This window comes from Pseudorca crassidens, chromosome X (genome assembly GCF_039906515.1).
Source record: "Pseudorca crassidens isolate mPseCra1 chromosome X, mPseCra1.hap1, whole genome shotgun sequence".
Taxonomy (NCBI): domain Eukaryota; kingdom Metazoa; phylum Chordata; class Mammalia; order Artiodactyla; family Delphinidae; genus Pseudorca; species Pseudorca crassidens.
The window spans coordinates 37,916,779-37,933,348 of NC_090317.1; the positions used below are offsets into that span (position 1 = coordinate 37,916,779).

The 16,570-nt window shown below is 45.1% G+C and overlaps 1 protein-coding gene across 1 annotated transcript in view; it reads left to right on the forward strand.

Moving 5' to 3' along the window:
- The window catches only part of GUCY2F (guanylate cyclase 2F, retinal), a 78,634-nt gene that overhangs the window by 49,688 nt on the left and 12,376 nt on the right, over positions 1-16,570 (forward strand). Inside the window, exons 10-15 of the mRNA XM_067722691.1 lie at positions 482-638; positions 5,994-6,143; positions 9,576-9,724; positions 11,976-12,139; positions 12,936-13,128; positions 16,343-16,517. Of these exons, the coding sequence (XP_067578792.1) occupies positions 482-638; positions 5,994-6,143; positions 9,576-9,724; positions 11,976-12,139; positions 12,936-13,128; positions 16,343-16,517 (988 nt within the window). The remainder of the gene's footprint in view (positions 1-481; positions 639-5,993; positions 6,144-9,575; positions 9,725-11,975; positions 12,140-12,935; positions 13,129-16,342; positions 16,518-16,570) is intronic.

Below are 16,570 nucleotides of genomic sequence, written 5' to 3' on the forward strand. Positions count from 1 at the left end.
GTGCACATGTGCAAAAGCATTTCCTTGGAGAAGTAGAATCCCTAGGTCACAGGGTACGCATACTTTCCATTTTGATAGCTATTTCCAAATTACCCACCCAAAAGGCTGTACCAATTTCCATTCCTGCCAGTAGTAGATGAGAGTTTGGCTAGACCTTTTGGGGGAAAATCAGAATCTTCAAATTCTTGACAATTATATATGTGTAGATCTATCTGTGTTTGAAATGTCAATAAATCTTCCAATAACACACAGTTCTTTATGCCCACAAGATATGATTCTTCATCAAAACGTAAAATTTTAGCGCTAGAAGGGACCTGGAAACGATTCTTGTTGTCAGAGTTTTGCTTTGCCTGCGTGTAAGAGAAAAAGGCTGAATTCTAGATCATAATAGCTCATGCCATTAACAATCTCAGAAAGTGGTTCTAAAAGCCCCAAATAGTTAAATAAGTTGCTAAATAAATCCTGTTTGTATCATCTGCAGGGCATGAAGTACTTACATCACAGAGAGTTTGCTCATGGGAGGCTGAAGTCTCGGAACTGTGTGGTAGATGGGCGTTTTGTACTCAAAGTGACAGATTATGGCTTTAATGACATCTTGGAAACGCTAAGACTCTCCCAAGAGGAACCTTCTGCGGAAGGTAAGCGATGTATTGTACCCTTCTGATGCACACAAGGTAACTCCAAAGTTCAAATGAGAACATGCCCTGAATTAAAGCCTCAGGCTGATTCAACTCCCCACTTTTGTTGAAAAGCAGCCTCATTTCCAAGCCAAAGGAGTTGAATGAAGTCTGCAGGCTGTAATCTCAGCGCAGCCAAGCCTTCTGAACAAAGCCAGTGCAATAATGTTGAGTTCCTGCTGTGGCAGGATTAGGTTATATTGTGTGGAGACCCCAGGTGTCCCTGGAGGAACTTGCTGAGCACTAGGCACACAGTAGGTGCTCAATAAATACTTGTCAGATTGAATGGAAGGTAATTTGGTAGCTGGACTCCCACAAAGCCCATTCTGGAATGGGATGTCACTAGAGCCTACCCTCACTGTCTCTGTCAGAGAGAAAGAAGCAAGGGGGGGGGGGGTCGGCAGCAAGTAAATGCTCTGTGGGTTGTGTGGGATGGCTTCAGACCGAACTATGGCCTTCTAGTAAATCAGTAGGCATGCCTGTAATGTCCACTTTGTGTTTTTGTCTTCTATTTAGTGCACGTGTGGCAACACAAAACAATGCCTGTAGAGGTCATAACAGATCAAAGAAATAGAAACCTGAGATGGGGCTTTGGAGTGGGTGATTGAGAACTATGAGGGAATGAATTGATGGAAGGGAGGGAGGAAGAAAGAGAAAGAGTAAGGAGAGAAAATGAATAGGGTTAAATACATATAGGAAGTTTGCACATTAAAAGTTTTAACCAGTATTGCAAGGGGGAAGAAGAGAAATAATGACACAAAAACACAGAGAAACAGACAACCCAGAAGAGACACAGAGAGGGAGAGATGCAAAATGACAACATATACTCATATTCTTAAAATGATCTTTGGTGTTATAAGCTTTAAAATTGCTGACTTTATAGGAGAAATGAAGAGTGCAGGACACAGAGAGACACATGCACGGATAGAGACACAGTCCAGTCATCAGTGGCATCATCTTTGAGCTTTACAAAGCTAGTGGAATACGAAATTTTAGGGAGTCATCCGGTCCAACTTGCTCATTTAACAGATGAGACACCTGAGTCTCAAGATTTGCCCGAATCGTGCAGCCACTTAGCAGCTAAATTAAAACATTTAGTAACAATTTCCTCTTTCTCTGCCCATCCATGCTTTGAAGGACTTGCAGCTCATGGTAATCACAATAGCAACAGGTGCTATTGTCTTCCTCTGTGTCTCTGTTTCTCTGTCTCTCTCTGTCTCTGTCTCTCTCTTCGTCTATTTCTCTCTGTGGGCCTGTTCTTGTTGACGACTTAGTCGTGTGGTTATTATTTGGCTAATCCCAATTTGAAAGCTTGGAGTAGTTGCCTGGTGTTAGTGCTAGGATGTTGGGACGACCGCTGTAGAGTGGGAAGTACTTAGCTTCCTGGCAAAATTACTCATCTATAAAAGATAAAACACAATGTCCAGCTTCCCAGAATTCCATTGAATTCACAGTTTGGCTACTTTCAAACTTAAGAAGCTCTGGTTTCAGAGTGAGGAAAGCTAGCTGCAGTGGGTGTTTTTTATTTTTATTTATTTATTTTTTAAATTTTTTATTATTATTATTTTTTTGCGGTATGTGGGCCTCTCACTCTTGTGGCCTCTCCCGTTGCAGAGCACAGGCTCCGAACGCGCAGGCTCAGCGGCCATGGCTCACGGGCCCAGCCGCTCCGCGGCATGTGGAATCTTCCTGGACCAGGGCACGAACCCGTGTCCCCTGCATCGGCAGGCGGACTCCCAACCACTGCGCCACCAGGGAAGCCCTATTTTTATTTTTATTTTATTTCATTTTATTTTTGGTGGACTGTGTCTGTCTCTTTCCCTGTTTCTCCCTCTTAACGTTTCATTCCATTCTCCAAATTGCAAGGGCAATCTGGATGCTCAGTCCATTCTTTGCACACTGCAGCCAGAGGGAGTTTCCTAAACTGCAAATCTGATCATGTTACAACGGTGCCAAAATTCATTGAATGGCTTCCCATTGCTCTTAGGATAAAGTTCAAACTCTCTTACGTGGCTTACAAGCCCTTCATGGTCTGGGCCGTGAGGACCTCTTGTGCTTAACCACTCCCTCCTCTGTCTCTGTGCTCCAGCAATGCTGACTGCCTTCCAGTTGTTTATTTGCACCAGGCTCTCTCTTACTTCCAGAACTTCACACATGCTGTGCCCATTGCTTGGGACACTCTTCCCTTCCTACTCTGTTACCCACTCATCTGAGTCTGGCTAGATTCTCCTCCTCCCACAGGGCTCAACTTAAATACCACTGATTCAAGAGACTTTCCATGACCCCTTAGGCTTGGCTAAATTCTCCTCTTTATGATCCTTTAAGGCTTTGAACTTTGTTGTAATACCACATTTTGTTGGTATTACATGTTTAATTAGCTGTCTTCTCTCCCTCCCCAAACTGTAAGTTTTGTGAAGGTGAGAAACAGGTTTGCCTCCCTCGGTGCCTTTCACAGTACTTGGTGGAGTAAATGTTTGTTGAATCAATGAATGGATGAAATAAAATAAAATAAAGAAATTTGAGGCTCCCTGCCTTAGACGACGGGGCTAATAGAATCTTATAATTGGAAGGCCCTTGGAGATCATCTGGTTCAATTTCCATTTTATGGATGGGGAAACTGAGGTTCAGAAAGGTGAGCTGATCAGTGACCAAGTTGAGATTGTGAACCCAGGTCTCTTGACTTCCATCATGTGTTCTCTTGTACCACACCACACTGGCTCTCCAAGGTTGATTTTATCACCATAGCAGGGCTCAAGAGTTAGTAGTAGCTCCAGCAAACACAAAACAAGCCAAAGTGATTTTTCTAGTTTTTTTTTTTTTTCCTGAGAGTTCAAGTCTAATGGTAGGTAGTGGCTCTTACTTGGCTCTGGAGTGGGAATGGGAAATGGGGGCAGGTTGTAAGTGTATTCATTACTGCCCACTCTCAATTACATAAGTATAGTGCGGATAAAGCCTCATTTTAGCCATTAACAACATACATGTAAGTGCTCTCTGAAAATACTGTTTGGTAGTGATTGTATTTAATAACCCAGCTTTTTACCAGAGAGTCATGTCCTCTTTTCCCTTCTTGTGCTTTTTTTTTTCCTTCTTGTGCTTTTAAATGTGCAGGGAGAGAGGATGCCAGGAAGAAGCAGCTGCATACCATTTTCCCTCCCCCCAAAACCGTATGCCTGAAATCCCATGGTCAGAAATGTATTCCTTTGACTAAAGTGTTATTCAATCTTTTTGGCTTTATTTGCAAATATCAGTTCTCCTAGGTGAGGAGATAGAAGGGCAAAACCACTATAGTGAGCGTATCAGAGACTCACAGGGGTGGTGGGGCAGGCGAGTTGGGGGACAAAGGCTGGGGACACCTGGAGGGCAAAGAGAGATGAGTATGTGATTCGGGGTGAGGCTAGAATTCCCTGTTCCACCATTTTGATCAGAGTTGCCTCAAAGTAAGAATTTCCAGGGTGAGTTTCTCTTTCCTGGGTTTCGCTAACAAACCAAAATCATCTCTGACCTTTTATCCTCCTTCTTGCTTCATAGGACCTGTCCTTTGGGCTCCCTTCCCAATACCCCAAATTTGAGAAGATGAAAAGTTAGCCAGCGCTTTCCGCATGCCACCTTCACCCTCAGGAGGCACTCTTTTCCAGCCTCCCTATCTGGACATCAACCTGCTGTTTACTCTACCTCTCTCCCCTCGGAAGAGCATATTGAGCCTGTCCCCAGCCCTGTCCCTTCCCTGTCCATTGTAGCCTACCTATATATCTCGTTCCCCATCCTGCTGCCGTCGCCCCTGCCCCCATTCAGGCCCCTTTCACCTCGCCTCTGGCTCTTACTGTAATAGCTTCCTAGCCGGTCTCCCTGATTCCAGCCTCTCTCCTTCTTCAATCCAGTTTGTGCAGGTTGCCAGATTAATCTTCCCGAACACGGCTTTCATCAAATCCCTCTCCAGCTCCAGCACCCCTACTGCCTTTTGTATTCGCTCCAAATGCCTTCATTTGGCTCTCAGGGCCTCTCACCTTCTGCCCTCATTCTTCCAGCCACCCTCCCTCCCCCACTTCATCAACCCCATTTCTCATTTCTCATTATTCCTTAACAGAGCCCTTCTCTTCAGCCAAGCTAATCTGCTTACCAGCACCCCCATCCGCTGTTTGCTCCTTTCTACCTCTTGTTCTTTTGCACATACTGTTCTTTCTCCCTGCAAAGCCCTTACCCTGTCGTCGGCTCTAGGAAACTGCATCCTTGACCTTCTTAACAAGCTCCTTTAACTTTTCCGGGAAGCCTTCCTGGATTAATTTGATCAGCTCAGTTTTTTTATTAGCTTGAACCTCATGGAATTGCCAATATTGAACCATTTTTGATCTACAGAAATGGAATTTCATATGTTTCAATATGAAGCATTCCCTCCAATTTTTGACTACTCAATTTATATTATTAACTGGTATTTCTTTATATATTGCTTAAGGGGCCCTCGCCCCAAATTTCTGAGTCTCTGCCATAACTCTCTGAAAGCAGAGATAATATCTTTTTTTCCCTGTTCGGGTCTGAAATGCAGCAGAGCACACAGTGGGTTCTCAATAGTGGCTTTTAATAGATTCATTTCCTTACACTATATAGTGGCCCTCATCACTATCTCTGTTGTATTGCAGTTAGGGGTACACGTGTGTGTCTTGCCCACTGGTCTGTGAACTCTGCAAGGGCAAAGGCAAGGTCTAATTCATCTCTGGCACTGCCCCTGTCGTTAGCACAGTGCCTGGTACATAGTAAATCCTCAATAAATATTTGCAGAACTGAGTTGAAGGAATTGCTGCACCCTTTTGCTCTGCAAGGAACAGAGGAGACTTGGGGATCCTCTAATCCTCTTAGATAAGACCTGGAGAAAGCAACTTATGACTCCTCGAGCCCCAGCACAGTCAAATTATCAGACACATATAGATCTCAGCACACAGCAAATCCATGGCAACCAGTCGGGCAGGGCACTCGCCTTTCCCTGGAAGCCTGCCAACTGCTACTTGCAGGCTCAAGAGAGCAAGAAAGTCAGCACCAGATAGTTTTTTTATTTCGAGCTTCTTTGCCCTTCCCCACACCTCCGCTGTGTCTGCCTGCGTGGTCCTGGTGTGGGGAAAGTAGTATGCTTTCTCTGAGAGTAATTCCTTAGATTCATAAATGCAGACTCCAGGGGGAGGGGGGGCGCGGAGGCACTAGCATGCCAGTCTGTCTTAATACCAATATAAAGCAGTCAATGAAACAGCACCCTTGGAGCCCTCGAGGGCATTGCAGATGCTGTCAGTTAATCCGCCCTGTATTCATTACACAATGCTTTCTTTTCAGAGTTGCTGTGGATGGCCCCTGAACTGTTGAGAGCCCCGAGGGGCAGCAGGTTACGTTCTTTTGCAGGAGACGTCTACAGCTTTGCCATCATCATGCAAGAAGTGATGGTCCGGGGCACCCCATTCTGCATGATGGATCTGCCTGCCAAAGGTAAGCGGGAGGTGAGAAAAGGGTACCAGGAGCCCACCATGACCCAGATCTTCAGGCCAACCCAGGCTGCTGCGATATGCCAGAAGAGTGAACACGATTCCGTGTTTGTGCTAACTGCCCACTGGTCTGCAAGCAGCCCTTGTTGTGTGCAGGTGGGACTTGGAGCCAGACAGCTTTAGGCATTTGGAAAAAATAACCCTCACCCAAGAAGCTGGTCGTTTTCCAAACTGTGACATAAGCCAAGGGCCTACAGGACTTACGTTAGTCCTTTTTTTAGCAGCCCCCTACTACTCCTTTGAGACACCCCCTGCCAGACATTTCAGTGCCCCCTCAGTGATGCTCCTGGATGTCAAAAGTCCTCCCATTCTTTCCCTGTGACAGGTCATAGTCTTTCATCCTTATCTCCCATCAGAATCTTCGGCTATGGGGCAAAATTTGAGGGGAAGCAGGATGTTTACGTATTCTAAAAGTACGAAATCACTAGATATTTACTAATTACAAATGGAAAAAGAGTAAGTTTATTAGTGGAGGATCCTGCAGACACCACCTTAACCAAGTGATCAAGGTACATCAACATCATGTACCCCTGCCATGATGCACTGAGAAGGGCTCAATACCACCCTCGTGGTATTCTTGCCCCAAAATGCATAACCTCAATCTAACCATGAGAAAACATCAGACACACCCCAGCTGAGAGGCATTCTGCAAAATAACTGGCCAGTACTCATCAAAAGTGTCAAAGTCCTGAAAGACAGGGAAGGAATGAGGAACCATCACAGATTGGAGGAGACTGAGACATAACAATTAAGTACGATATGGGATCTTGAATTGGATTGTGAAACAGAAAAAGGACGTTAGGGGGAAATTGATGAAATTCAAATAAAGACTCTAGATTAGTAATAGTATTGTACCAATATTAACTTCCTTTGTACTGCAGTTTTATAAGTTGCTAACATTCGGGGACATCCCTGGTGGTCCAGTGGTTAAGACTCCAAGCTTCCACTGCAGGGGGGCACGGGTTCAGTCCCTGGTCGGGGAATTAAGATCCCACATGCCACATGGCATGGCCAAAAAAGAAAAAAATAATAATTTGCTAACATTAGGGGGAAACCGAGTGAAGGATATATAGGCAATTATTGTACTATTTTTACAACTTTTCTGGAAGTCTAAATTTATTTCAAAATAAAAGATTTAAAAACTGCAAAATCAAACCAAACCAAACCTAAAATACTTAGTTGTCTCTTGCCCCACTCGGAGTTTTAGTTCACTCCTCTACTTAGAACCCCCCAACAGTTCCTCATCACAAGTTAAATGAAGCCCAGTCTCCTCACATGAGGTACAAGGCCCTTCACAATCTGGTCCCTAGCCACCTCTCTAGGCTTATCTTCTGTCACTCCCCATACTCCAGCTAAGGCACGTGACTGGCAGTGCCCTGAAATCACTACCTCCCTCCTCTGTGCCTCCACACGTGTTGCCCCTACCTTCTCCCCACCTTGCCTCATCCAGCTCATGTCACCTCCACTGGGAAACCTTCTCTGACCTTTTTAGTGTGGGTCAGGTGTCCCCTCTGTGTTTTCCTGTGCATATATCTGCTAGAGCACTTATATTGCTGGTCATTGTTTATCCTCCCAATTAAACTGTGAGCTCCTTGAGGACATAAATCATGCTGGGCCTAAGCAGAGAGGTGACCTATTTCACTCGTTGGTGTTCTCAGAAAGGGACTCCCTCTACCAGAGAGTTGGATGGGGCGGTTGCACTCCAAGGGGTCGACGTCCATGGAATCTATTGCACTGGGGGCAGGGTGAGAGATGTGATGGAGAAACCATTACTGGTGTGGGCCAACCTGGGTTAACAGAGCAGAAGGTGTGGTGTCACAAGGAGCTGAGAAGTCAGAGGCAACAACTGAAATTCTTTCATGGAGGCAAGGGGACACTTATAATGGTATAAAGCAGTGCTGTTGGAGTGTTACAGCCAAGGCAGGGGTGGGAAAGGCACACTGGTGGTGGAAGCAAGGTTTGGCTCACGATGAGGATGTTAAAGTCAAGGGTGTGGAGAGGGGACTAGGGGTAAGAAATGAGCTGAAGCAACTATACACCAGTAAAAATTAATAAATAATAAAGCTATTCCGAGAAATGTGGAACATTAAATTTGAAAATGGAAGCTCCAACTTCCATGTGCAGTAAAATCTTTCTTCAACCAAAAAAATCTTTCTTCAACCAAAAAAAAAAAAAAGAAAGAAGCCGAAGAGATAGTCGGGGCTTGGATTTTATCCTGTGGGTAATAAAAATCCATGAAGGGATGTTAAGCAAAAAAGTGACACGGCGAAATCCATGTTTTCAGAATGGTTTGTTGAAGGCGAGGCTGGAAGCAGAGAGACCATGCAAAGTGCTCAGCCCATAGTCTGATACACAGTTAATGTTCCACTGAAAGTGGGGTTCAAGTACCAGCAGCCAGAAGGATCCCAATGAGGCCCTGAACTATTTACTGGAGGTTTTTTAAAAAAAATTTATTATTTATTTATTTATTTTTGGCTGTGTTGGGTCTTCATTGCTGTGCGCGGGCTTTCTCTAGTTGCGGCGAGCGGGGGCTACTCTTCGTTGCGGTGCGCGGGCTTCTCATTGCGGAGGCTTCTCTTGTTGCGGAGCACGGACTCTAGGCACACAGGCTTCAGTAGTTGTGGCACGTGGGCTTAGTTGCTCCGCGGAATGTGAGATCTTCCCAGACCAGGGATCGAACACATGTGCCCTGTGTTGGCAGGTGGATTCTTAACCACTGCACCACCAGGGAAGTCCCTTTACTGGAGTTCTTAATTCCCTTACCTTAAGGGCCAGGCAGGACCCATAGCCTGGAACTGGGCTGGGCCTGGGCCTTCAGCGGGGGCTAACTGGGTCTACTGTAGAGACTGAGAGGCTTAGATGATTTGGGGGTGGGGGAAAGGAGCCAGATCATTGAAACAATGGATAAACAACAAGGTCCTAATGTATAGCACAGGGAACTATATTAAATATCCTGTAATAAACCATAATTAAAAAGAATATGAAAAAGAATATATATATACAAACACACACACACACACACATATATATATATATATAAACTGAATCATTTTGCCATACACCAGAAATTAACACATTGTAAATCAACTATACTTCAATGAAAACATAAATAATATCTAGCAGAAGCAGAATAAAGCTGTGCTTAAATGATACCAATAGCTCAATTGATTAGTTTCTCAGTCCTTCCTCCATTGATTGATGTAGCCTTTGTTCAGATACAATTTATATTCAGGCCACCTAAGGAGAAAGCAAAAGACATTGCCTTTTTGTAATTTCTCCTGACCAACCCTATTCTTGGCTAAAACTCAATTATCTTTGCCGAATCTTGGTGCTTTCCCCACAATCTGTAGACCTTTTTCTTCTTGCTTCTGGACAGAAATCATAGAAAGACTTAAGAAGCCTCCTCCTGTCTACAGACCAGTGGTTCCTCCCGAGCACGCCCCTCCAGAATGTCTCCAGCTGATGAAGCAGTGCTGGGCTGAGGCTGCAGAACAGCGGCCAACTTTCGATGAAATATTTAACCAGGTAAGGACTCCGTGAATCTTAACACTCACAGCCCAGAAGCCGTACTGAAACCAGCCCACCTAAAATGAACTCCGTGGGGTGTCATCACACTGTGGAACCTCTTGCAAGAGAAAAAGGCATTCGTCTTGGGGAAGAAGCATGGAATTGGCTATCTGAAGGCCTTTGGTGTTGGAGCATCCCCAGCACATCCTCCAAGAGCACAAGGATAGGTTTTTGCGCTCTTTATCTGATGAACCTCTGTTCCAGACCATCCACAATCCGATCTAACTGACCCTTCAAAGATGGAGTTGAACCACTAGGCACTTGCAAGACAATGGCATTGAGAAGGTGGAATAGATGTATCCTGGACTAGATGGGGATCCTCGTAGAGCCCCCGTTGCTTTGGAAATTCCAGAGGACTCTGATGAGTATCCCATTTAAGTGAAGCCAGATTGCTTTTGGAGGGTCAGGGAAAATATGGGGTGTTTGAAACAGTGTTCCAGATGGAAGGAAGTGCAAATGTGGAGTACAAAAGCAGGGGATTCCTTAGGTTTCTGGGGAATGACTTGAGGCAATGGAGTGCACGAAAAGTGATAAGCTCTCTCCTTAAGATACTGAGTTTCTAAAGAGGTTGACGCTTTCCCTAGAGTTGGGGATTAAAAGGGGGAAATGGGGAGCAGACAGAGAGAGCCCTGCTAAGGGAGCCCTGCTAGGGTGTGGTTCCTCTGTTGGAGCACGCTGTTGAGGGATTTGTTCAAACTACAGGATACCGAAGCTGAGGGTGCTCTCTGGGAGTGCTGTGTCAGCTCTGGCGGAGAGGCTTTGGAGCCTGGCTAGGGTACAGCACCGAGATGCTTTGTGAGTGGCAGGTATCTGAGGCGGAAAAAAGAAAGACTTGGATTGAAAGCCTGAGGGGCCCTGAATATGAAGTCATCCGTGTCCCCAGGTAACAATGCCTCCATTAGCCCGGCTGAGTTTTTTGAGGACACTCAAACAGGTATGCAATAGTATGGAAAAGGCAAAGGACCATGAAGGTCAAATTTCTGAAAACTTACCATGAGGCAGGAGAAAAAGCATTTGCCCTGGTGTTGATGCTAGAGATGTTATTTCAGAAGGCAGCAGAGAAGCCGGTGATAGATAGAAGGAGTGCACATCATACGACCTTCAAACAAGATTGCTTGGAGCTGCCCTCACTGAAATGCTTCAGTGGAAGTTTGGACTGTCTGAAAGACAAGGGTAGCCTCCCAACTCCCTGCAGCTAATAAAACTGAAATGGGAAGAGGAAGAGAGGGAGGCTCCCTGGGTTAGGCAATAGGGGGCGCCCAAAGCATCTGAGCTGGCTACTGTAGGACCTTGGTGGACACGTAGATCTGGACCAGGCTAAGAAGGAAACTCCTAGTGTTAGCCTTGGGACATTGAGTGCTATATAGAGCACGTGTGGCTCAGCTGTATAAAAGGGTTCATTGGGACAGATTCCTAGGCATGTGCTGAGCAAAATTACCACCAGTCTTCCCTTGTTGTCAGCCCAGCATTTTGCATGCTGAATACAGCAATAAGGAGGGGTTACCCCTCGTGATTCCAATGCTATGCCAAGCTCCTTGTCTCTGTAAATGAACAGGGTCCCGGGAGGGCTTATTAAAAATCTGTGGCATGCAGCCACCTCTAAAGGACCAGGGGCAAGACCAGTTGAATTTCTACATGACCCTGACTGACATGAAGGCCAAGTGCTAGGAGACACCATTATTCTTGGACCCCATGGTAAGAAATAGGGGTAGATCTTACCACGTCGAGCTTGGGTCGTATTTAAGAGGTCAAAGAACCTCCCACTGTCCGAGAACCATGCAACATGGTAGCATTAGAAGATAAGGATGATTTTATAGGTTGATGATCTAGAAGAGTAAAAGAACACTCCCTGCCCTCTTCCCCTGACCCCACTCACAACTGGCCTGAGCTCAAGACCAAATCCTGGTGCCTTTGAAGTGGCTAACTATTCAGGTGCTAGCATCTCAGAACCGAAGGATCCTGCCTGGAGAGCACCTTTGCTTAGACTTGAAAGAACCAGAAGGGTAGGGGAAGAACTACTCAGGGAAAAAGAGCCCTGTGAGTGGGCCAGGGTGACAATAAGGGTGGGTAGTGACTTTTCCTCTTTATACTTGGGGTCACCTCTCCTGCCTTTTCATTTTAGAGGAAGGGGTTTATGATAAGGGGGTCCTGTTCCATCACCTCTAAGTTTAAGAAGAATTCCCCAGCTCCTCTTTCTGTTTACTTCCAGTTTAAAACTTTCAATAAAGGGAAGAAGACTAATATCATTGACTCTATGCTTCGGATGCTGGAGCAATATTCTAACAACCTGGAAGATCTGATCCGGGAGCGGACTGAAGAGCTGGAAATTGAAAAACAGAAGACGGAAAAGCTTCTAACACAGATGCTACCACCGTATGTGTGAACACCTGAGGAGTGTGAATGCTTGTAACAATGTGTTCTATTAAAAATAGAAAAAAATTACCCATCAACTAACTGCTCCCTCCCCCTGTCCTGTACACTCTCTACTCCCAGTAGGTTTGAGTCACACCTTCAAATCAAAGAAGAATTGGAAAGCCAAGGGGGCAGAGCGCACTTCCTAATTTTCCACTGCTTGTGGATAATGCTAGTCATTTAAGTTTTTGATGCCTCGGTTTTTCTATGTGTCACTTCATGACTTTGCCTGGAAGTTGACCAATTAAAAGGAGGCAGATTTTTTAGCTCCTAGAGGAAAGTAGCAGTGTTGTTTTTCTATGTTTTTCCTTCCTTAGGTGAAAGCCTTATGTGTTGCTACAATTTCCAAAATTTCCAAGGCACCTTATCATGTTGTAACATGATCTTCGAGGAGATAATTGGGGAAGCTAGTCTCATGCAAAGGCAGCTGCCTGGGAACATTTCCCCCTCAGGTGGGGTGGAGTTGTTGGGGGGAACTGAGGAAGGATAGAGAGTTGAAAAAAACTCCACAAAGGTACAGATCAGGGCTCTCTGCTCCATGCTGCATCCCAGCACCTGTCACAGTGCCTGGCACATTGTAAGCACTCAATATCTATTTGTAAAATAGATGAAAGAATGAGTGTTTGCATCCAGGTGACATTTTCTTCCTTATCACTTACTTGGTAGTGATTTTTGGAGAAGTTGTGTTCTAGCAGATGTTTTGTGTGGCCTGGAGGGAGACCTGTGTCCTCTGAGGAATAGCTGTGTCTGTTTTCAGATCAGTTGCTGAATCCCTCAAAAAGGGCTGCACGGTTGAACCTGAGGGCTTTGACTTGGTCACCTTGTACTTCAGTGACATTGTGGGCTTCACTACCATCTCAGCCATGAGTGAGCCCATCGAGGTGGTGGATCTTCTCAATGACCTGTACACGCTCTTTGACGCCATCATTGGCAGTCATGATGTATACAAGGTACGTTACTTAGCAGAGCAGTATATTCCAGAGAGAAATTTTGATATGAGGCTCACCTATGTGTACTCCAAAATGGAAGGAAGGATGCAATCGTATTGAATGCTGTTATTTAGGAATTAAAATGTAAATAGTACACTACTTCCATTGATCTCCCATTGGAAATGAAGGCCAAATAGAATGCATAGAATTTCACACTTTCCAAAACAACAATCTCAACCTGGCAAGAGATTGCCAGTCAGATTTCTTTTGAGCTATTTTCTAGAACTGGGACTAAGGAGAGGTTGGGGCCAAAAAGCATTATTGCACTTCAGTTTCTAAGTACCCACAGTGCAGACACGGAAGGGGATACAGAAAGTACTGGTGTCTGGCCCATAGTTGATGACTATGACAGAGTTCATCCTGGTAAAGTTTGTGTACATCTAATACGTGCTGTTAAAACTTGGTTTCCTCCTTTAGGTACCGTTTTTATACAGGAGGGGACTCTGGCATTATACATGTCAAGGAGCTATTGGACCTGAGGCTCTCTGGGATTGCTGTAGGGTAACCTAAAGCCCACCTAGTGGTCTGAGGTCTTGGGAAGTGATTAATTGTGAGGTTGCAACCTACTGCTTCCACTTCCCCCCACCCCTCCAGCCTGTCAATTTCCACTCTTCCTTTCAAAGGTTGCAGAAGATGAGTACAGAACAGATGACTGCATTCACTCATTTCAGTGCCATGCTTCTTTACCCTTGATTGTATGTGCTGTCCTGTCTCTAGGCAGAAAATGACTAAAAATCTCATAGCTACATAGGAACGTTTCCACGTCTGCAACATGGTTACTTGTTTTATTGATGGAGAAAGATGCCCCAGGCATCCCACACTTTAGACAGCTCCTCTGTCCCAGGAACCCAGGTAGAGCTGGAGAATGAGTAGCTCCATTCATTGGATCCTTCACAGTAGTCTGAAATGTTCCAACTCTCAAATCACACACAGGGCAGTGTGTTTATCTCAGATTAGACAGGGCCCTTTCAGGTCAAGTAGAGAGCCTCGGGGCTAGGCCAAGCTGCCTAAATAGGGCTCAGAAATAGACATCATACCTGTCAATCAGCAGGAGCTGCAAACTAATCAAGAAGCACACATGGAAACCACGGTGGAGGAAAAATCCATGGAATCAGACTACCTGTCTTAACTTGTTGAACTCAAGCAGCCTGAAGAGAAAAACAAATCACTGGAAGCTAATTCAGTTGAAACTAAAATCAAAGATGACTCAGTGTGGGCAGTAACACAGCCACTGGTTTAATCAATCCAGCTGATACTGTTCAGACAATTGTCGGGGGTCTTGGGAATGAGATTGTTAGGTATTTTGATACTTCACGGCTGCAGTAAGAAGCTAGTGGGCTGTTTTCAGGACAGAGTCGGGCTATATAAATCCAAAAATGGAATCTAAGTTTTCAGTCATTTTTAATCAAAACAACACAGTGCAAAGGAAATAAACATTGAACCAGCAGCGAGTTACCAAAACCGTTTGTGTTTTCATTTTCCTTACCTGTAAAATTGGAGTCACCTCCCCTGGCACTTGATAATCTGAAATGGAAGGAAGAAGGCTGCTGCAGAATTATGAAGTTAGTGATTTGTTTTCAGTTTCAGTTCTCCTACTACCACTCCGTCTCAACCAGACCCCTTTCTATACCTCCTCTTCCCTTTCTGTGTCCTTATGGTGGTTTATACAACCCACAGTTCACCACAGCAGTCTCACACCAAGGCCAAACAGTGCCCGTGCTCCCTGCCTTTCTAACTGTCTCATCCATATTCCTGGGGGCTCCTGGATGACTGACTCATTAAAGCTGAAGTGTCAACCACCAGTCAGTGATAATGGCCAGCCAGTGAGTTTCTCCCTCCCATATAGTATTTGCATTGTACTGTTGCCTTCCTCCGTGCAGGCAGGCACGCTTATCTGAGAGCAGGGATCCTTTTCTCAAATTGCACCAGGTATAGGAGGCCCTGAATGGAAGCATCCTGAGGTACAAAGTACCATAGGTGCAAAGGATCGCTGTTATTGGCTACATGGGAAGTCATGATGAGGGGCCTATTGCCAATTACAAAATTTTCTCTGGAGCTGAGTCATAGGCACAATCCTATGACTTGTTTCAAGACACGTCAGTTTGACGATGATGATGTGGTGATAATGATGGCGGTGGTGCTAATGGCTTGCGCTTATTATCCACCAGACAGGTTTTAAGTGCTTTGATATCATTTAGTACTTAGAAAATTCTAGGAGGTAGGTGCTGTCATTTTCCCTGTTTTACAGGTAAGGATACTGAAGCACAGAGAGGTTAAATTACGTGACTAAAGCCACACAGTTTGTAAATGGTGCATCTGGAATTCTGAACGAGGCTGTATGACTTCAGAATTTCATGCTCTTAACTATGGCAATCTGTGAGTTCAGTTCTTTAGGAGAACATAGATTTTAACTGGATCCAAACTTGTACTAGCAGAGTCTGACAGGCACATTTCATAGAAGTCCCTTCAGCTTACTTATCTTTCGGATTTACCTGAAAAGTTTCACCTTACTAATCACCTAAAAGAGTGAGTACACTTCTGTGGGGAAGACGAGCACAGATTCGTTTGCCTTTATTTACAGGGGTCCAGCTCTAACTGCCCCTGCAAAGCAACTGAGGGCTACTATTGCTGCTCCTTTGAGAGGTGGCAGTAGGACAGGAGGAGGGAGCTGGTGGGAAAAGGCTGAGTTCTCACACCCAAGGAGACTGCAAAACTAACTCCATCATATTAGCGAGGCAAAGCAGAAGGAACAGAATCGTTCACCTCCTTCCTTTCCTTTTCCCTATACTTTCCTTAAGGCTGTTCTAGCTTACTGACCCGAAATCATCTAGAGAAATGCTTGCTGGGAAAGCACCTTCTCCTAGGATGAATTATTTGGAGTCTGATAATTCTCTAGGGTCAGACAGGAGCCTGAGAAGTAACTACAGAATCTACAGGTATGGGACCTAGACATCAGTATTTTTTTAAGTGAAGCTCCTTAAGTGATTCTAATGTACAGGCAGGACTGTGAAGCAGTGACAGCCTCTCTCTGGCTTCCTCACTTTACAAGAAGAACACTTGGCCTCCATCATACCCTTTAAGCTCTGTGAAAACACACACACACACACACACACACACACACACACACACACACACACGTTATTTACTTGCTAATTCTATCTCCCCTGATCTCCAGGTAGAGACCATTGGAGATGCTTACATGGTGGCCTCAGGCCTCCCAAAGAGGAATGGCATGAGGCATGCAGCCGAGATTGCAAACATGTCCCTAGATATCCTCAGCTCCGTGGGTACCTTCAAGATGCGGCACATGCCAGAGGTGCCAGTCCGGATTCGAATAGGCCTGCACTCAGGTAACAACCAGCAGCTAAAGCAAGAGAAGACATTCCCATGTACCTCAAGGGAA